We start from the raw sequence: 21,943 nt of genomic DNA, 5'->3' as shown, positions 1-21,943 counted from the left end.
TAGCCTCCCATTCTGGTGCACTCTTGGTTAGCTCCTGTCCCCAGTCCCAGCTCCATGACCTTCTTCTCACCCTCTAAGGCAGGACCCCTCAGAGACCATGGGAGAGATGCTCTTAGGCCAGCCCTGACCTCTCTGCTGAGGAGCAAACGTGAACCCACATAGGTGCTGCTGCCCTTGAGTCTCTACTCCATGGTGGCCTCTGGCTTTCCCCCAGCCCTCCCACTTCACAGCACAGGGAACCAGCCATCCCACGGTTTTGTTCTCATGTGTGTTTATTGAGCGCCCACGGAGTCCGTGGTACTATGCTCAGGGTTCAGAGCCACAGTCCAGTCAAAAGGAGACCAGAGCTAGTACAGAGAATGTTTCATAGCTGCTTAACATCTGGTAAGGGGTGGGGAAGGGGCGAACTAATCACAAAACAAATTCCTATTCAAAAGCAACAGAATCTCCTCTGAGAGTAATATATATTCTAGGCACACGCGCACGCACACACGCACACACCCTTCTGAGTGAACACCTAGGTCTACCCACTTGGTTGTATATGCATGCATATACAGGTATCTGTGGGTAAATATCAGCTATGCTGCTCACATTCACACGTGCACGCACACACACACCACCGCACACAGATAATCTGGCTTATGCTATCAAAGATGCTATGTCTCCAGGTTCTAGTGGAAGCAATCTGTCCTAGACACCCGCAGCATGCAAAACTCAGAAGACCCGGAGAGTCACAGTTAAGGAGGAGACAGGGAGACGCAAATACGTTTCCACCCTCGGGGCCCAGCCACAGCACACGAGGTCGCTCTTTGTTGGCAACACAAAGCCTTCGTGAAGGGCTCCCAGGGCAGAGCGGAGGGGCTGGAGGCCTTCTGTCCAGTGGCGGAGTCCGCGGGAGCCCTGGGGAGTTCACCAATCTTCAAGGCAGAGTTGAAAACTCTGGTTTTCAGGTGTGTAGTCCTGCAAACGGTATTCTTTGGGACGGCACGGCAGATCGAGGCGAGAGTTCCTTTTCTCCTTGCTCTCTGCAGCTTCCCACGTGTGCTAACGCATTTTGTAGTCATTAGATACAGATGTTTCACACAGCTGTCCCTTAAAATCCAAGTCTACTGTGAAATCGAGGTCTCGCTGCAAGGCAAAGAGAGAGCGAAGGGTCAGGCAGCCGTCTGGGTACGAGACCACAGCCCCACTCTGGCACCGCCTGCCCCCGGCACCACAGGGTTGGGTAGCACCGGCGTCTCAAAGCTTTCTGGCTAAGGGGTTCCCCTGAACAGCCCACAGGAATTCATTCTGCTCCCTCCTTGTCTTCACAGGAAGTTCTTCCATTTCTCCCTAAATCCTTCCTGCTCTAATAAAAAAAAAAATGTTCCAAGTTCATCCTGAAAGTAAACTGATTGGGGTAGTTGAGTGTTCTATGAGGTGACCTTCCGAGCATTCTGCAGATACTTTTAGCGCACATGCCCACACCTGGGGCTGCCCAGAAAGTGCCAGCCGGTCTCCCTCGCACTAGGCCAGCTGAAGAGATACCAAACATCCTCCAGCCACCAGGAGCTTATCTCCTGGCCCAGCTCATGCTAAATGAGGTAGGACCCATTTATTTGAAAGCCTCTCACAGAAAGAGCTGGAAGCTGTCTTCAAAGCCGAGACAGTCCAGAATTGGACCCAGGGAAAACCTCTATTTGCAGAGTTTTGAGGGATCAAGCCTGAGTCCCTCAATGAGGTCCAGTCACGTCCACATGTGGCTACCAGCTGCCTCCCTCAGTAAGTTTCTGATTGTTCACGAGACACTTAAGAGTCTGGGCAAGTGAGTCATGAGTGAGCCAGCTCCATGGGGACCTTCTCCCCTATGTCCCTGGCCCCGCTCTGTGACACAGGTGGCCTCGGCACTTACCACATTTTTGGCATTTGGCTTCATGGATATGGTCCCGTAGATTTCCTCCCCCCTCCGGACAGTGAGGTAATCTTCCAAGTAGAAGACAGTCTGCTTCCAGTGGGTGTAAGGAGCGTCAGGGGCTGAGGGGTAAAAGAACAGGGGAGGTGGGAAGAAAGAGTCAAAGATGATGTCTCCAAAGGGATGAGGCTGGGACCCTGCATAGAAGTTACTGGGCTTCCCCCGGGACTCACTGAAACCCCCCGCCCCAGCACTCTTGTTGGGTCAGGTGCATAGTCCTTACAGCCCGCCTCCAAGCCCCAGGAGAACTCCCACTTAGCCCCAGTGGCCTCGCCTCCCATCACATCTCCATCCCCTCAGTGCTGATCCTAGCTGGGGATCAGAAGACAGACAACCTGATACTACAAGTTCATAGCATGGGATGGATGATGAATGCCTTGTCACCCACTAAATGCATCGACATACCTGTGTCTGAACATGCTGCTCTTTTTAATTAGTTCAACAGAATGAAGATGTTCAGACAGCGTGGGGAAGGGATTTGTAGAGTAGGACCTCCTATCTCCCCTTAAATGTCATCATTCATGCAAACCCCACAGCTAAACCAGTTTCCCCAGATCCACTGATAATGGCAGGTACTTGGTCCTCAATCTTACAAATAGCTTTCCCTGCTGGGCACACATAGGGGCTCATAGCTGTAATTCCAGCTACTCAGGAAGCTGAGGCAGGAGGACTGGTTGAGCCTGGGAGTTCAAGACCAGCCTGGGCAACATAATGAGAAAACTAGCCGAGCGTGGTAGCTCACATCTGTGGTCCCAGCTACTCAGGAGGCTGAGGCAGGAGGATCCATTGAGCCTGGGAGTTCAAGGTTGCAGTGAGCTATGACTGTACCACTGCACTCTAGCCTGGGTGACAGAGTCAGACCCTGTCTCCAAAAAAAAAAAAAAAAAAAAAGCTTTCCCTGCCTGCTTCTCTATGCATGAGGAACTAAACCTAGCACCTTGGCCCAGGGTTTCAAGTGTATCTTCCTAACTGGATCAGAAAGAAATGAGGGATGGTTCTTGTCCCACAGCCCTAATGCTGGCCCACAGCTCATTCATCCTCCATGACCCAAAGCCATAGTGGTACTTGCACCTCCCCCACGTCTGCCACTGAGTCTCTTCCCTTCCCTCTCAGCACACGACATATTCTCCCATTAAATGTGAGGGATCCTGCCTCACGGGCCATCATCCTCGCCAGCAGCTGTCTCTGAAATTCTTCCTCTCCCTCCTTTCCAGCCTCTCACTTCCTCATCCTTCCTCTGGGAAGCCTTGCCTGACCCGCAAAACCTGGATTGAGCGCTCCCAAGGCACCCTGACCTTCTGTTATTGCAGTGTGTGTCACACAAGATAAATGTCTTTCCCCCACCCCCATTTGTCTGCATCCTCTATGGACTGCAAGCTCCATGAGGGCAGGGACTGGGCCAGCCTTGCTTCCTCATGCCTGCCTCTGTGCTTGGTAGATCTATGAGTATTGAATACATGAATGATGGTAAGAACCCAAAGAGCAAGTGTCTGTGGTGTTTCAATGTACTCGTACGTGTCCAGTTACACTGGGGCCCTTTGGAATCTAGACTGTAGAAGAACCCATCTTATTACAGGAAGTTCCTCTTGGTTTGGGCTGTTGCATTCCTCTACCAGGATTTCCTCTTTTTTTTTTTTTTTTAAGGACCAATGATAAAGATGAGAAGACTTGGGGATAAGATAAGGGTCTTCAAAATCCTTCAAAAGCTGTCACATGGAAAGACTTACATGTGGCCTTATCATGGCTTTGGGGGCAGAGCAAAGGCTAGTCACTAGGAGTCATTAGAAGGCAGATTTTTAATTTACCAAGATGAATTAGAGCTGTCCCACAATCGTATGAGCCACCTGAGGTCCAACCTGGCAGGTGTTCACACAGCACCGACTGGGGCTTTATCATGCACTGACTCAGACCTGGTGACCTCTAAGAGCTTTCAAAACCCCAAGGCCTATTTTAACAGCACTGAAGAGTCTTTCTCTGCCCTTCACAATGAACTGACTTGATCAAATGTCAGTGGTTTGGAGAGAGACTCACGTAGCCCTCCATGTGTGCATTTGGGAAATCGATGCAAACTCAAGGTCGTGGGGAGAAAGCGCAGCCTGCACATTTGGAAGGGGAAGGAGGATCATGAAGGTGCATTCTGTCCCTTTCAGACCCTGCCTGGGTTCCTGAACACATCCAGCCTTTCTGCCCTCCAGGGCATACTGCTGTCTGCAGACAAAGTCCCCCTGCTCCCAACAACCTTCTCTGCCAGCTACCTCTAAATAGTCAAAAGATAGTTTCTGGTTATGTGTGGAGACTGTCAATGTATGACTGGCAGCACTCTCGCCTCCACTTCCACCTACACCAGCTCAGACAGGTGTCTCTCTCCTGTTCCTAAAGACCTTCAGGCAAGGGAATTCAAGCAGCCTCCTTCTGCCACCTAATCCGATGCTTTATGAGACCGCCAGAGACTTCCTGGCCCAGATTTGCCAGCCATTGGGTCTGCCTCTGATGGTAGTCCCCAAAACATGCCGGCTTTGAACTGGAGGAAGATGATTATTTTCCTTGATATCAACATCAAAGGGTTAAGAACATCCATAAACATCTCATTTCCATGATGGGTCCATTAGCCATGGACTAATTGTCTAAACCAGTTTTTCCAATCCTAGTTCTCCATCAAAGTGCCCAGGAGAAACTTAGTAAAAGTCAGTATTTTGATTCCACTCCAAGAGATTTGAAGTCAGTAATTCTGGGGGGCGTGGAGGGGCAGGTGATATAGACACACAGCCATGGCTGAATCCCAGTGCATCTCCTGACCTCCTTTGGGAAGGTAGAGTGGGAAAGACATTTAATTAGGTGACAACAGCCCAGTGTCCAGTCTCCACTTTGCCACTGTCTTGTGTGACCTGGGGCTCCTTTTCTGCATCTGCAGAATATGGGTCATGATATTTATCTCCTAAGGTATTGTGAGGATGAGATGAGATGAGAAGGGGAAAGGATTATAGACTAAGGATGACCAAACCTCCTGCTGTGCCCAGGACAGTTCCAGTTCGCATCTGTTTTCCTGGCATAATGATTAATAGCTCTTCCCTTCACCTGCAAACGTGTCCTTAATGGAAAGATGAGTTACACAGCCACCCTACCTAAAACATATTAGGCCCATGTTAGCGACATACCAAGCCATTGCATCAGGCAAGTCTTTGGTCATTACAGTGGTATATGATTTTATTAGTTCATCAACTATGGCTCTGGCCTGCAAAGGTATGCCGCCTCTCTCTAGTGGCGGAGAACGTACTGGAAAGGATCCAGAATGTCACCGTGCAAAAGGGTGGGCATAGAGTTCTCCTTGTCAGGGAGGAAGGCTTTCCCTTCCTCCGCCCCACCCCCATCTATGACCATCCAGATTGTACAACCGGCTCTCAGGCTTCCCTATTCTGAAGATGCCTCCCTGCTCTTAGCATTCCGGCCCCACATACCCCTTTTCTCCCTCCCACAAGTCCCTTCCCCATCACAATCTCTCTGATTCTAGGCTTTAGGCAGCTTTTCTTCTACATTTTTGAAGTGAGCATGACCAGTACCACCTGCAGCATTCCCAGGGCCGTGCATCCATTCACCATTCCACAGACTTCCACTTAGGATGCCTGCCACAGGCCAGGTATGGCTCTAGAATTGGGGAACAGCAAATGGGATGAACACCACATTGTCCCCTCCTCCCCCGATCATACAGCCTCAGTGAGAAGACATTCAGGCAAATAGTGAGAAGTAGGGTGGGTGCTGTGACCAAGGACGGGGCTTGGGAACACAGGGAGCTGAGGGTGCAAATGGCAGGGCCTGGCCTCTCACCAGAGTTTTCCTGGTGCTTTTGGGAAGGGAGCGGAATCCTGCTTCCCATCTCACTGATCAGTGACTCAATGGCTGGTCATCCTTTCTAGGATATAATTTTTCTAGCTGTGAGTTTGGAATTATATTCCTCAGAGAATTCACAGGCCTTTTGTAGGATGGAGGACTATGCACCATGAAGCTTCTTTAATGTGGGGAAATGACTCAATGTCACAGGATGTCAGTGGCAGAAAGGGGCTGCCTGAGCCCAAGGCCCAGAAAGTAACTTGCTCAAAGTCCTCTCCAATGTCTGATCTGCCTACCTTGCTGATACCTGAAAAAACTAGGGCTTGCACCCAGGCCTGCTTCTGCTGGGGCTCCTGCCCTTCCACCGGCTACCTGATTTTCCTGGATTACATAGCAGCCCCAGAGGCCCCAGTTCCCACTTCTACTCCCACCCCACTGAGGATGTGTTGTGACTGGGGGGCACTGTGCCCACTGGCTGCCACAGCCTGGAACCCTGGGTGTCTGTGCCTATTTGTGGCAGATTCTGCCTGGAGCTGCAGAGACATCAGAGTCACTGGAAGGGATCGTTTTTCAGGTTGTGTGGTATGGAATGTGCTTCTAACTGGCCCACAGAGCGTGCTACCGCTGGGCTGAGACAGAAAACTCAGTTGGGGGTTGATGTGGAGGGACCACACACAGCAGGCTACACTTTGCATCAAGTTCAAAAACAGCTGAGACCAAACAATACCTTGGTCAGGCACACACATCCATGTGATCAAACTTTTCATAAATAGCAAGGGAATAAGGGACACAAAATTCAGGATAATGTTCATCTATACGGGAGGTGGGATGGGGTGGGGCATCCAGGAAGATGCAGAGGTGTGGCAGCATTTCAGCCATTGAGTTAGGGCATGGCTTGAATTAATAAGTGTAAGCAAATTAATGTAAATATGTATTAATTTATTTATACTTAATTATAATTGTAATCATATTACAGTTATTACCATGGTCTTTCTAGTTAATATTTATATTTTAGTGAAAAACTATTTATTTTTAATATTAACTGATGTATTTGCCTTCTAACAGTAATACTAATACATTTATTTTATTTATTAGTTTTTATTAATTTATTTTGTTAGTTTTTATTAATTTATTCTAGTTACTATTTTATGTTCTAGTTAATAGTAATTAATTTATAATCTGGTTGCTGAGTTACATGGTGAGTTCATGGATATTCATTGCATTAATATATAAATTAGCAAAAAGTGACCCACGAATGGTCCAATAATGACATATGGTATGAGCCAAGAATTAGATTAAGTCTGTGCATCTGAGATCCACAAAAACAGAAAGTGTTACTCAGTCGGTTGTCAGAGTCTAGATGGTCTGAGTATACCCCGCTGTTAACCCACATTAACTGGGAAAGAAGTTGGCTACCTGCTAGAAACAGAGCCCCCATGTTGACATACGAAGGTGGCTGAGAAAGCAACTCAACACATTATTCTCCCACCCCCATTGCTACCCATATAGGCATGTGCCAAGAAAAGGGATCTACATCAGCCAGAAAGCAAAGAGTCTTGGTGAGGCCTGAGGGTATACCTGAGTGAGGAGATGGAATAGCCTTCCTGGAAGAAAGTCAACATTGGTCAAATTCTCAGCCCTCTGGTTCAGGGCAGTCTTGCACAGAGACAGTGGTCCCCAAGCTGGAACATGCATTGCCATCACCTGGAGGTCTTGTTAAGACACAGACTGCTGGCCCCTACCCCCAGAGTTTCTGATTCAGGAGGTCCAGGGTGAGGCTTGAGAATCTGCAACCCTAACAATTTCCCAGGTGATGCTGATGATGTTACCCGTCCAGCGACCACACTTTGAAAACCACTTCCCTAAGGCATGACCAACTGGAGACTGGAGGACCTCCACATGTCTTTCAGAACCTAAGCATGTGGGATTCTGTGCAAAAGGGAGGAGGTATAACACCACAACTGCAGAAAGACAGAGGAACATGCTCACAGCTGGGTTTAGATCCGTGGTCTTTGAGCCACGTGGGACTGTGGTGGGAGTGTGACCAAAGACTAGGAAGGAAAGCCACTGAGTTAGAGCCTTCAGCACTCAGGGCAAATCTCACCATCTTTCAGGCAGCCCAGAGCTGATGTCTTGATTCTGGATGTGAGCTTAATCCAGGCTCCTCCACATGGGACCGTGAAGAATGTCATCCCTGACACTACAGAGCCAGGGAGCCATCTCTAGACAGTGTCCAGCAGCTGTTTGCTTGACTTTGGGGACTAGAAATATTAATAGATCATCTCAAGGAAAATAAAACTCTGGCTGAGAGCTGCAGGGATGGAGCCTGGGCTTTGGAAACTTAGAACTTTTTCCAGAGTATCCCTGCCCACCGACTTTCTCATCACCTACAGCAGGGCAGGCCCTGGGTTAGACATCATCCTGGTGATTGAATAGGCAGAGCCAGCTCCTGTGACTTCATCCCTAGCTTCCAATCACAGCCACTGTCCCCAAGAAGGCTCCTGCCCAGCTCCCTCACTACCCCCACTCTCACCATTGCTAGGCACAGTCTTCCCAGTCCTTCAAGATCAAAGTGAAACCCGCTGCTCCTGCCCACTGGAAAGACATGTACTGCCCCTGTGAGGAGGGCAGCAGCAGATGACCCAGATCAGGGCAGCAAAGCACCAGCACTGCCTGGCTGACGGAGACCAGAAAACCCAATCTCAGTAGTCAAGAGGCATTGGTTCTGGGAAAAGCCTTTCTGTGAAGAGATTAATCTGTCTCTTGCCTCTCTTGCCATAGGTAAAAGGGAATCATTGAGACCAGCCTGGGCAATGAGGCAAGACCCCATCTCTACAAAAAAAAAAAAAAATTAAAAATTATCCAGGCATGGTGACATGTGCCTGTAGTCCCAGCTACTTGGGTGGCTAAGACAGGAGGATTACTTGAGCCCAGGAGGTGAAGGTTGCAGTGAGCTATGATTGCGCCACTGCACTCCAGCCTGGGAGACAGAGTGAACCTTGTCTCGGAGAAAAAAATGAAAAAAAGCATCATTGTCATCATGGCTTCTGGAAGTAAAGAATCATGGCCTTGATTTCTGGTAGAACTCACCTCCCCACTCCCGCTACTAGACATGCAATTACTCACCTCCTCACCCCCTGATGACATGCTCCCAATTCCCAGGAAGACTCAGTAGGAACACATTCTCAAGGGCAGGGTTCGTATCATCACACACATCTTAGAGCAATTTGTTAAGAACTGTGCTTTAGAAGCCCAGAATGCAGAGATCACTGAGATCTGATCCCTACTCATGCAGGAGACTGACGGTTGCAAGAAAGAGTGAAAATGCTGAATAAACAATGGCATAGGCCCTGTGTTGGAATCCTGTGTGGTTGTTTAAAAAAAGAAGCTAGGTATCTCTGTGAGGCTATGAGAGTATCACCAAGATAACATTGTTAAATAAAGAAAAGGTAGCTGAGGGCAGTGCGGAGGGTAGGATCCAATCTAAGTTTTCAAAAATGGTGTAGTTTTGATACTGTACTATGCTTACATAAGACACCATCAATGGGGCAGCTGGGCAAAGGGTTCACACAACTCTGTGTACTATTTTTACAACTTCCTGTGAATCTATAATTATTTCAAAATAAAAAGCCAAAAAAAGAGGCATCTACGGATATGCAAGTGCTTGTGCACCCACTGAAATCTGGTGGAATGATACAAAAGAAATCATTAATAACAATATTTGCCTCTGAAGAGTGGGAGTGGGATGCGTTGGGAGTGAGAATGTTTTCTTTGACTTTTTCTGCCCTTTTGTCCTGATTTCTTCTTGCTGTTGTGCATGTGTCTCACTTGAAACGTCACCATGACAGGCACATGCACGGGATGTCAGGGAGCCCTGAGGACATCGAACCTTGACCCAAAGGGAAGGCGGGGATCAGGTAACTCCTGAGCTGAGACAGGAAACCAGGTGAAGAGATGGGGCAGGGGTGGTGTTACCACCTGAATTGTAACCCCCTTCCAAATTCATGTTGAAGTCCTAATCCCCAGTACCTGAGAATGCGACTGTATTTGGAAAAAGGGCTTTAAAAGAGGTGACTACTTTCATCCAGTCTGACTGGTGTCCTTAGAAGAGGCAATTGGGACGCACATGGAGCCACCAAGGGCTCATGAGCACAGAGGAAAGACTACGTGAGGACACAGCGAGAAGGTGGCCAACTACAAGGCAAGAGGAGATCCCTCACCAGAAATCCACCCTGCTGACACCTTGCCCTTGGACTTCCAGCCTCCAGAACTGCATGTGTGGTTAAGCCCCCAAACCTGGGTAATTTGTTATGGCTGCCCTCACAGACTGACACAGGAGAAGAGGGGATGATGAGAGCCTCTGACAAAGGCCCCTCCCACCTCCTGGACACACCTGGATGGACAAGGACTGATGTGTGCAGAAGCCATGGCCCAGAGAATGAAGAGGCCTCACTGAGTTGAGAAGTCAGCAAGGAGCTCGGTGAAGCTGGGCCGTCTGTGGGGTAGATGGGACAGGGCTTGGCCAAGAGGGGTGGTGAGGAATGAGGCTGGAGAGTGGACCAGGGCCAGGCCATGGGATCCCCATTTGCCGGGCTTATCTACTGCAGGCAGCGAGGCACCTCGGAAGTGGGGCTGGGATTTGGGAGTGGGGTGATCTTGGGGGAACGCCATCAGAGATTTAATGAAGGATGGGTTGGTGTGAAAGTAAGGGAGAAGGGAAGGAGACATAGAGACCAGTGTGCAGGCTGCTGCAAGACAGGCTGTGTCCTGCACAGAGGCATGGCAGTGCAGACTAGGCTTGTTCAACTCCATCCACACCCACCACACAGAATGTGCTCAGAAAGTGCTGCCTGAACAAATATGCATTTGAAGGGTCTCAGGACCCCTTCATGAGCCCTACCTCCTGACTCTCCCTCATCCGACACACTCTCAACTTGGGCTGTAACAACCACATCATTATTTACCTTCCCCTTGGACAGCACAAGTGTAGGGATGCACGGTTCCTCCATGGTAGGAGAGGTTGATGGGTGTCACCCAGCTAACACCCAGCCCCTTCTCCCCAAGTCAAGGCCAGCTCTGGTCACCCCACAAAGACTTGAGGAAGCATGGGAGAGGGAGGAGGCTCTGGGAAGCAACAAACAGCTCACCTGTGGAAAACCCCATTTTCTTGTGGCACTTGGTAAATTCAATATTAAAATAGGTGACCAGGGCGTGGACGTAGTCGTTGCGCTGTATCTGCAGGCAGAATGCAGATGTGAACGAGAGCTCTTCCGTCTTCACTGTGTAAATGTCCACCTCCTGCAGCCCAGAGAAGAGAGAATGCCCGGAACTTATCGCCTCCACCATGTCTGCGTCCCGGTCAGCAGCCTCGTTCTATGAGAGACTGTGGTCTGTCGGCTCTCTGAGGGCTATCTTTATTCTTGGGGTGATTTCCCAGGCTCTCCACCACCCTCCCAATCACCTCCTCCATCCTTTCTAGGGGGGAGTATGCTCAAGCAATGATGCAAATGGATTTGAATCAAAACCTGAGGGGAGCAGGATTCAGAAGGTAAATCTGCCGGGGTTTGGGGTGACAGGGGGATGATGGGGAAGGGAGAGAACAGGAGGATTAATTAGACAATGCATCCCTTCACCTGTCAGAGCAGCCTCGAGTGGTCCACCCAGGCACTGCTCCATCCATCGTTCTTAAAATGTGGTCCCTGAAAGATCAGCACCAACAGTACCTGGGGGAAAATTCTGAGGGGGTCAGACCTGCTGGATCAAAATGGCAATCTGTGTTTTATCAGGCCCTTCAGTGACGTGGATGAACCAGACTACCCCTTCCCCAATTTTTTGATACTCAAGTTCCCAGCAACAGGAGGTTTCAAGGATGACATTAGGAGTAAGGACCTGAGCCCACAAAGTCACAGACTGAGCTTAGGAAAGTTCTGCTGGCCATTTTTCACAAGGCTGGACTGTTTTCAAAAATAAATAAAAGTGGAAAATAAGAAGTGAGAATTTTCAGTTCTGGCTGGGGAACGTGGAACATGAAGAACTAATAACTCTAAGAATTTCAACTGGAAAACAGCTGAAAATCAATCTCGCACGGGGAGCAGATGGAATTGAAAGACGTCCGCACTGTGCTGTTCTTTTCTATGGAAGAATGCTGGCCTGCTGCTTGTTGCCTGTGAGGCAGGGCAAACCTACCAGAGCCCAAGATGCATCCCCACAGATTCTAGCGAGGCCCAAGGAAGAAATCCCCATTAGTCAAGGTTGCGCGGCAAGGACCTCTGTCCTGAAAACTCTGTAAGAGCCAGAAGGCCATCTGTGTCCCTGGATGGTTCCACAGGGACCTCCTGAGGCCCAGAAGATGGAATTGTTAGCAGGAATTGGGAGAGAGGAACCAGAGGGTAGGAAAACAAGACCAGCAAAGCAATTAAAAGGCTTTTGTCTTGATGTATTTCTAAGATAATTAAAGGAAAAACGATGCAAAGTATCCTGGGGCCTTCAAAGAGAAGTCCTAACTCCACCAGGGTGGACAGAGAAAAAGTGACTAAGGGAACCAATCAGATGAGAGTCTGGGATCTGGGGTGTGCAGCCTCTGTGGAAGTTGAAGCTCTCTGACTGTTGATTGGGAAGAAGGTGAGGTTACAGGTTTAGGGGAATATGGGAGGCCCTTGGTGAGGTCACATTCAAATGCCAATTACACTGTGTGTCTAGAGCCCAAAGATAGGGAGCAAGAAGTAATTGAATGGTGAGCCCTTGGTCAAGCATGCAGAATTTGATGGGATTATAAAGCCCATCTTCTTAAGCTGAGCCTTTTATCCAAGGCAAAAACCTCCTCTCTAGTGGCCATCTAGAGCTTGCTGAGCACCCACCTAGTGCTTGCTGAACACTCATCTAGTGCTTGCTGGTCACCCACCTAGTGCTTGCTGAACACCTTTAGGGATGGAGAATTCACTGTCTGCTAGGCAGATCAGTCCATGTCCTGGAATCTCCAGTCATTAGATCCTTCTTCAAAACTAATGAAGAAAGTTCACACTCATCCCTCTGTAACTTCCACCCACAGAAGAAGCCAAATGTCCGTTCCAACTCACACAGGTCCCTTAAACCTTTTCTTCTCCAATACAAGCTTTCTCTGGCTTTTTATTCATTCCTCATAAGTCATGATATCTGACCCCTCATCACCTGGGCCTTTCTCCTCTGGGTGGGTCCTGCTACTTGCAAAACTGAGCGTTACACTGACCACACCAGGTCCTCCATTTCCCTCCACTGGCACATACTTATAGCAGCCTGTATTCCCAAAGAGCACACTGCTGGCTCAGCCTGCATTTAGGTCTGCCAAGCCCCTTCCTCCACCACAGCCCTCAAGGGTAGGGGTCCTTCATTACATGTCATCTGTTAGTGTGGGCCATTGCTCAAATCTAGGAAACTTTTATACTAAGTATCTGTCAGCCTTCAAAATGCTCATTATCCCTCCCAGCCACATGGCCACATGGTGTCCACAGGTTTCCTCCAGCTCAAAAACTCTTAGGACAAGCCTTGGTTGCCTGTATTGTTGTTAATGGCATCACAGTGTCTACCCTTACTGACTTTTCCATCACCTTCTCAGGGCCAATCAGCCAGGCTCCAGGCCCTTTCCAAGGTCCCTGGTATCTTTCTTTCTTGGTTCCCTTGGTCACCAGTGTAGTATGGCCTTCTGATCTCACTGCTGGCTCATCTCAGCAGCCTCACCACCTTCACGCTTGCCCTGGCCTGTGCACTGGAGCCCTTCAGTGGCAGAAGCTACACCTCATTGGCCTGTGTATCCTCAGTGCACAGCAACACCTGATACACAGCAATATGTGTTGACTCATCAATCATCTTCTCAGAACAGGTCTCCCTGCTTGAAGACTTCCTTCTTTGCTCAGGCCCCTCTTTCACAACTAAGATTCATCCAGACTGCATCATTCTCTGGATCTATAACCTTCAATGACTCCTTATGGCTTACAATCTAGATGTGGTTACTTTCTCCTTCTATCACATGCACGCATGCACACACACACACACACACACACCTCACTCCATCTGGCAGGAATTCCACCTCTAAAGGATCTTGCTGTCAGATGTCCATCAACCAAATGTCAGCTATCAACTCTTATAGCTGACAGTGTTCAATAGATCTCTGAGACATTTGCATCTTAATAGAGGCCTCTGATGGAACAAAAGCCTTTGGGACCAAAAGTATTGAAGCCGCACATTATAACGGCAACAATAAAGGCAGGTGTTATTTTGGAGCGGGGGTCCAGGCCATCTGTGAGGATGGGATCAGCTGTAGCTAGGCTTCAAAGACAAAAAGGTCCTTGGGGCTTAGGTCTCCCAACCCCCAACCAAAGTCTACATATCAGCTCCAGTTACCCTGACTCCCCAGAGCCCGGCCCCATCGACTAGGAGGCTTCCTCTTTTCTGCAGCAGAAACAGCAGCTCTGAGACCCAGGGAGACCCACTGACTTGGCCTCAGGTGACCCGCTTGAAACAGAGGGCTCTGCCAGCATAAATTACTCAGAATTGCCCCTGGCCGCTGCGATCCCCACCACTAAATAATGTTACAAATGGATGTCTCGGAGCAGAAGTCTGGTCAAAATAGAGTCTTAATTATAATAAAGTGTCACACTCTGCAATGTTAATAGCGATGAAAATAGCAATTAAGTGTGTGAAGAAGGGCAAGTGTTTTCCCAACAGACTCGGCAAGACGTTGCTTAGCACATTAGCAGGAAAGAGCTGGTGGAAGGGCTCTCCTGGAAGCAGAAGCAAACACAGACAATCGTTCTCCTTCTCAGGAACACGGAGGAAGAAAGGGACCAGCGTGGGACAGGAAATCATCACAGGTCGCGAGTCCTGAGACAGAACCAGAGCACCGGGAGTTTTCATAAGGAATGTACAGAACACACACCCCTCCAGCCACTCCTTGGCTGCTTTGCCTCTGGATACACTCAGGTCTAACCAAGGGAAAGGCCCTGCTAGTTCTTGCCTGGGGAGTGGAGAGCCAGGATAGTGGCTGACATGTCTGGCAATGTAAACAGAAATGCCGTGGCCATCCCTGCCAGTGGGGGCTAGGTCGGGGCAGAGAGTAACCTGGGTCCAAGAACATTGAAGGAATTTTATCCCCAAGCTGAAGCCATTACATACAGATGCCTACTGGTAAATGTCACCACCACATGTCATTTCGGCAAATTCAGTTGCTCCAGTAGACTTCTATCTATTCTACGTTTACGGAAGTGCCTTGCACTATGGGTGAACTTCTTGTTGGGGGTATACTTTCCTCGTTCTCGTTTAGGATGCCAAGAAGGAAGAGGCTTCAGGGACAGAGGGACTGGTACGAAGAAACAAAAGGAGACATTTGCTCACAATTAATCCTGCCTGGACCCAGAAAAAAGACTGAATGAACTAGTGAGAACCCTGTGAATGGAGAGTCTGAGGCTTAGACTCAAAGCCAAACCTCTCAGGCAGGATGTTACTAAAGAGAGGGGGCATCTGATGGGGTCTGATGAGGTTCATTCTAGGTTTATTTGCCCTGTGAGGTCCCTTCTGAAGGCCACAGTGACACTCCATCACAACGGGTGCAGTTCTTCCTAGCAAGGCTTGTGTCCAGGACAAAGGACAGTTTCCATGTGGGCAAAGCAGCAGTTGTACCAGTCTTTCAGAAACCTCCCCACATCCTTAGAGGCTCTGAACTCCAATCCCTTTATCCTACTATACATATTCCAGTTCAGTACCCTGCCCCGACACTTTCAGGAAAAGAATGATGCGTGCAGGAGCATAGTAGGCCAGCATGTTAGCAAGATGAGACTCAGGTGGGCCAATTTTTAAATTTAAAAATTAACCTGGGCTGGGCGTGGTGGCACACGCCTGTCATCCCAGCATCTGGGAAGCTGAAGTGGGTGGATCACTTTAGCTCAGGAGTTCGAGACCAGCCTGGGCAACATGGCCAAACCCCATCACTACAAAAACGAAACAAAAAACAAAAACAAAACGAAACAAAAAACCATGCCTGGTGGCACGTAGCTGTAGTTTCAGCTACTCAGGAGGCTAAGACAGGAAGATCACCTGAGCCTCAGTGAGGCTGCAGTGAGCCATTATCACACCACTGCACTTCAACCTGGGTGACAGGGAGAGACCCTGTCTCAAAAAAAAAAAAAAAAAAATAGCTTGAGCTACATGAAACTGTTCAGTTAGTCGAGACTGCAGCGAGCTGTGATTGTGCCACTGCACTCCGGTCTGGGTGACAGTGAGATTCTGTCTCAAAAAATTTTTTTTGGCTTGAATTATATGAAATTGATGTCTCTCTTTATTTTAAAAAACTGTCAAATATCAATAGTTTTATATTGTTCAACATAATATATTAGCATATATAATGCAAATGCATACAAAAAGGACTGGCAGAGGCAACCCAGCCCATGAGCAGTGGTTACCTTGGAGGAGGATGGGGCTGGAGGGAGGCAGAGGGCACCTTTCACCTTTACTCTATCTAACTGGACATGTTTGAATTTTTAATAAAAAGCATGTACTAGGGATTGGTGTGGCAAAGATGCTGACCAGCTCTTCTTCATCTGCACTGAAGGAAGCCTTGGGAAAAGGTGTTTAGAGCAGGGATGTCTAGTCTTTTGCTTACCCTGGGTCACACTGGAAGAACTGTCTTGGACCACACATAAAACACACTAACACTAACGATAGCTAATGAGCTAAAAAAAAATCCCACAAAAAAGCCTCACAATGTTTTCAGTTTACGAATTTGTGTTGGGTTGCATTCAAAGCCATCCTGGACCACATGTGGCCCAGAGGATGCAGGTTGGATACGCTTGGTTTAGAGCTTGTGCAAACAGGGACGCTCGGGAAGGGGCAGCTGGAAGCTCCATCTGGCAGGCCGCCGGGGCAGAGGTGCGCTTGGAGGCGGGAGCATGATGATGACTACACAGCATACTGAGGTCCTGGATTTCTTTCCTAAGAGGGATGTCTACCTCTGAATGAGCCAACGGCCCCAAACCTGAGCACGCTCTCCTCTTCCAGGTGTCCTCTCCTCCATGCCCCTCCCCTCCCTGCACCCCCACCCTCCTGCACGCCACCGGGGCCCCTGTGCTGGGGCCCTCCCTCATCCGTGCCACCATGGAGCCACTCTCTCAGTGGCTGTGTCCAGGCGGACTGCCAGCTTTTGACGTGCTTCTGGAGCACCGCAGGCTCTGGCCAAGGCGGCCTTGCCTCACCAGGTGGGGGCTGTGCAGGAGCCGGCATTGCCTGGACTCCAGGGTGGCACACCGGGGCTCCCAGCACACCCAGGTCCACCCCGGATGAGTGTCCAGACCTTTATTAAACAGGCATTGGTCACCACTTGCTTTGGATCCACGATGTCCACTAGAGGCTCCTTCATGGCCACGTCCCGGATGCAGGTCATGTCAAAGCCGTAGACATTCTCCCACCCTGTGGGAGCAGAGCAAGACGTGAAGGCAGGCGCAGGACCCCCAGAAGTTCACCCAACCCTCCTGAGTCCTAGAGCACAGCGTGCCTGAGGGCTGAGTGGCAGCTCGCGTTCCCTTGCATCAAACTGGAGGCAGAACTGCTCAGCTGGGGGCACTTTGCAATGTGCCAAATGCTCACCCCCATTTCCCATTTCGACCTTGGGAAAAGGTAAGTCCCACTTTGTTGTTAGGTAAACTAGAGCTCGGAGAGGCTGGGAAACTGCTCCAAGCTCCTACAGCTAGAGTGCGGCAGGGCAAAGACTGGAACCCAGGCTAGCTGACTCTTCCTTTTCCTGTCCCCTCCCCAAGCCGGCAGCGTCTCCTATGAACTCCCTTATCTGTCTTCTGCGTTCTTATTCCTATGCTGGCTCCAGCTGTTCTCCACACCTAGAAGACCTAGAAGGCCCATCTCTCTCCCTTCTCCTGACCCCGTCCACTGAACCTTTAAGGCAGCACACAGAATCATGGGCTCTTACAGTGAAATCAACTACAGTTGAAATTCCAGCACCACCACTTACTGGCCAGCCTTTGTACAAACGACCTAACCTCTCTGAACCTCAGTTTTCTCACCTGGGTGGGTCCAGGAACATCTCTGCCTTCCTCATATGCCAAGATCCACCCCATTAGAAACTACCCCCAAGTGGAGTACAAACCCTCTCAGCCGTGCTCCTTGTCCTCTTTGGGCTACTCATAAGATACTTTGTTTGGGAGGGAGAAAGATTTAGGGGTTGGTGAGAAATTAATTCAAGTCTGATGACCCAGGATCACCCTTAATATAGTAATAATTGCTATTTTATTTATTTATTTATTTTGAGACAAGTCTGGCTCCATCGCCCAGGCTGGAGTGCAGTGGCCCAATCTGGGCTCACTGCAACCTCCACCTCCCGGGTTTAAGCGATTCTCCTGCCTCAGCCTCCCAAGTAGCTGGGATTACTGGCACCCACCATCACACCCGGCTAATTTTTATATTTTTAGTAGAGACCAGGTTTCGCCATGTTGGCCAGGCTGGTCTTGAACTCCTGACCTCAGGTGATCTGCCCGCCTTGGCCTCCCAAAGTGCTGGGATTACAGGCATGAGTCACCATGCCTGGCCAATAATTGCAATCATTGATTGATCATTCCGTCCAGGCTAGATTCTTCATTTAATCTACCCAGCAACCACATGAGGATATTGCTATGCTACAGATAAGAAAACTGTGGCTGGCAGAAGCTGGCATCTGGCTCATATATAATATCTGGCCCATGATCACACATCAGAGAAACAGAGGGGTGAGGGCTCAAGCCCAGCATGTCCCCTAAATCCTTCACCTGCCATGGCCCATCCATGACAGCAACCAGGAATGCAAGATTTCTCCCCCTACAGTGCAGAGAGGACGGCCCTAGCAGACGCTTTAGTTTCTGGGCACCTGAATCTCATTCATCTGTTTTCTCAATGGGTTTCAAAATACCTTGAAGTAGAAATGCTTTTCTCTAAAATCTTACAGGATTAAATTTTATTTTAAAACATTCATCAAACAAACAGGACCGTAGGGAATGTATGTTCCTGTGTGTGTTTAGGAGAGTGGGTGCGGACGGCAGGAGGTGTGAATGGTCAGTGACAGCTTGCTCCTTTGACTCTGATTCTTTTATAAGGTACACAGAGAGCTTCTTTCTTGGGAAAAGAAGGCAGAGAAAGTAATCCCAGAGGATGAGTGCTTGTGAAATTCCGGTTTGAGGAAAAGATGCCCATCGAATCCCATTAAATCACCCGAGGCTGGTGCCAAACTCCCAATTAAAACCTACTTTATGGGGAGGAGGCTGCTTAGTTGGCAACAGGGCAGGTTTCAGAGAAGACTTCCCTCTAGAATGTGGAAATAGCTATCCACCCTCTGTGTATATGTATAGCTATCCGTACACATAGTGTGTGTGTGTATCTACATAACACTGAAACACATTGCCTTCTGTGTCTTTCTCAAGAGACTTGCAGCTATGCACCTGCTCTTTCCTCCCTGGACTCTGCCTGGAGTTTGAGTTCACTGCTAGTGCTAAGCAAAAGCCTGAGAGTCAATGTGTGTAATGGTTAAATGCCTAGGCTTTGGAGTTCAAATCTGAGCTCTGCCACTTATTTGCTGTGTAGTCTTAGGCACAAATGTAACCTTTCTGAGCCTTGGTTTCTAAGGATTCTTTAAAATGGAAATGATGATAATGATGGTGATCCCATAAGATCGTTATGAGGATTAAATGTGATAATATATGTAAAGTGCATAAGACAGTGCCTGGCACACAGAAAGCACTTGATACATAATAGTGGTTATCATTATGTGGTTTGAGCTCTGGCTTTGCTGCCATGCAAGCTGTGTGGCCATGTGCAAATCAATCCTTTTTTCTGGGCTTACTTATAAAATAAGGATTTTGGTTCGGTGGTTCCGTGTTCTAGAATCACCTGGAACAGTTTTTAAAATGCAGACTCCAGGGCCCACACCAGACCTACTAAATCAGAATTTCCAGATTTGAGAGCCAGGGAGCTGGAGTTTTACAAATCTATACAGACAATTCCAACCAGTTTGGAAACCTGTGAGGTACATGATCTTTAGTGTCTTCAAGTCCCAAAATGGTGATCTTAATGTCTCCTGGCCTTTGTGAGACCTTCTCTAAACGCTCCTGACCATACAACCTCTCCTGCATCCTCAACACCCATAGTACAGCATTCAGCACAGAATGGACCCACAGATAATGTTTTTTGAATTGAGAGTCATTCCCAAACATTTAATGCCTGCACTGTTTTGCAATGCCTGGTGTCTTAGTTACCTTTATATGGGTTAATTTGGGTCTCATCTCCTCAGCTGGACTGCCCCACCTTCAATCATTCAGAACACAGATCACCCAAGGCATTTTTTCCTCCTTTCTGCTAGCCATTTATTTCCCAGTACCTCTTTTTACCAGAAGTGGAGCAGAGATGGAGTAGGATACAAATCAATCACATTCATTATTTGTTGCAATTGTATACAGTATGCCAAGTAAGTGTATGTGGGGTAAGAGCCATTGGTCATCAAGGAATACAACGATTATCTAGAAATTAAAAAATTATATCAGAGAGACCTGTGAAGCTTTTGTTAGTGGATGAAAACAGACTCCTGAAAAGGACTATACTATGGCATAATGTGTATAATTAAAGCAACAACAAAGCCCGAATCTACTATTACTACAGGCTGGATTGGCTCACACCCTCATTCTAACAGCCTGGCAGAGGCAATGCTCTTTTCTGGGCATAGATGTGATTCACCTGTCTCTGCTGGTCCTCTGACTCTCAATGGCCAGCATTAATGAAAAATTATAAGATACAGGAAAAAGGGAAAAATATGACCTTTCATCGTAAGAAAAAAGTCACAGAACAAATTTAGAGATGCTCAGATGTTAGAATTATCCAACAAGATTTTAAAGTATCTATACTAAGTATGTTAAAGAAGCTAGTGGAAAATGTGGACAGTGTGTGTAAATGACTGGAGAATTTCATTAACGAGATGGAAACTTTTTCAAAAAGCCAATGGAGAGGCTAGAAATCAAAATAACAATGTAAGAAAAGAAGACTTTTTAAAACGAACTTATGAGCAGAATGAATATATCAGGAAATCACCAATGAAGTTGAAAACAGGGCAATAAAAATGATCCAAACTTAAACACAAAGAGAAAAAAAGAGTGAAAAAAATAGAGGATCCAAGCTTCATGGGATAATATTAAACAATATTTCATATAATGGGAGTTCCTGAAGAAACGGAGAAAGATAATCAGGCAGAAAAAAAAAATTGTAGAAATACCGGCTGAAATTTTTCTAAACTAACAAAACAATCAATCCACAGACCCAAGAATTCCATGTAACCCCAAGCAGCATAAATAAAAAGAAAAATACACCTAGACACATCAGAATCAAACTGCAGAAAATCAATAAAGAGAGAAAGCTCAAAAACAGCCCGAGGAAAAAAAATTAAGTACCAGGGGAGAAATGTGATTTCTGATTGGAGAGCACTGTAGCTGCATCCTCCCTCACCACCCCAGCCCCAACCATCTGAGTTTCTCTGATGAGGCTAATGGGACTGCCTCAGAATGAGGTCAGAGAAAAATAGAACAAGTGCCACCAGATGCTGCTTACAGATTCTTCTCTGTGCAGAAGGGAAAGTGTTTACAATAGATTGACACATTTTAGGCTCTCAGGAACAAAGTGGACTCCTTGCATAAAATGGGCTGGAGCCAGAGGAAACTCTGGATGTCATGAGTGGACGTGAAGCCCACAGACAGCGGCTGAGCCATCCAAGAGGGCTGCCCTTCAACCATCAAGCTGTAAGCACTGCCACCTCTGCATGAGCTCTTTCTTCCAGTCTTCTCATCAGCCAAGAAACTGGTGCCCATCTCTCTCATTCTCTACAGGGTGTAGATTCATGCACTGGGTGCAATTCATGTATTGTGCATAAAATTGAATAGAATATCCACCAAGTTGCCTTCCATTTTTGAAATTCTGTGTATCTCTTTTATAATAGAAAATGTTCGTAAAATGATTGCTCCTCTCTAAGAGTGAAATACTACACCTTGCACATCCCTCTGCTGGTTCTCCTCCCTCTCTCCCTTCCTTCCTTCCTTCCCTCCTTCCTTCCTTCCCTCCTTCCTTCCTTCCTTCCTTCCTTCCTTCCTTCCTTCCTTCCTTCCTTCCTTCCTTCCTTCCTTC

The 21,943-nt window shown here is 48.0% G+C and overlaps 1 protein-coding gene across 2 annotated transcripts in view; it reads right to left on the bottom strand.

Moving 5' to 3' along the window:
- Positions 1-254: 254 nt before the first annotated feature.
- The window catches only part of PRMT8 (protein arginine methyltransferase 8), a 205,537-nt gene continuing 183,848 nt past the window's right edge, over positions 255-21,943 (bottom strand). Inside the window, exons 7-10 of one of the 2 annotated variants that reach the window (XM_023182935.2) lie at positions 17,094-17,209; positions 10,924-11,074; positions 1,892-2,013; positions 255-1,128 (exon numbers count right to left, since the gene is read on the bottom strand). In XM_023182935.2, the coding sequence (XP_023038703.1) occupies positions 1,045-1,128; positions 1,892-2,013; positions 10,924-11,074; positions 17,094-17,209 (473 nt within the window). In that variant the 3' untranslated portion in view covers positions 255-1,044. The remainder of the gene's footprint in view (positions 1,129-1,891; positions 2,014-10,923; positions 11,075-17,093; positions 17,210-21,943) is intronic. The other variant, XM_023182936.1, reaches the window with a different exon arrangement.

This window comes from Piliocolobus tephrosceles, chromosome 10, assembly GCF_002776525.5.
Source record: "Piliocolobus tephrosceles isolate RC106 chromosome 10, ASM277652v3, whole genome shotgun sequence".
NCBI lineage: Eukaryota > Metazoa > Chordata > Mammalia > Primates > Cercopithecidae > Piliocolobus > Piliocolobus tephrosceles.
The sequence above is the reverse complement of the archived record's forward strand: the minus strand, read 5'-3'. Positions and strand labels throughout refer to the sequence as shown.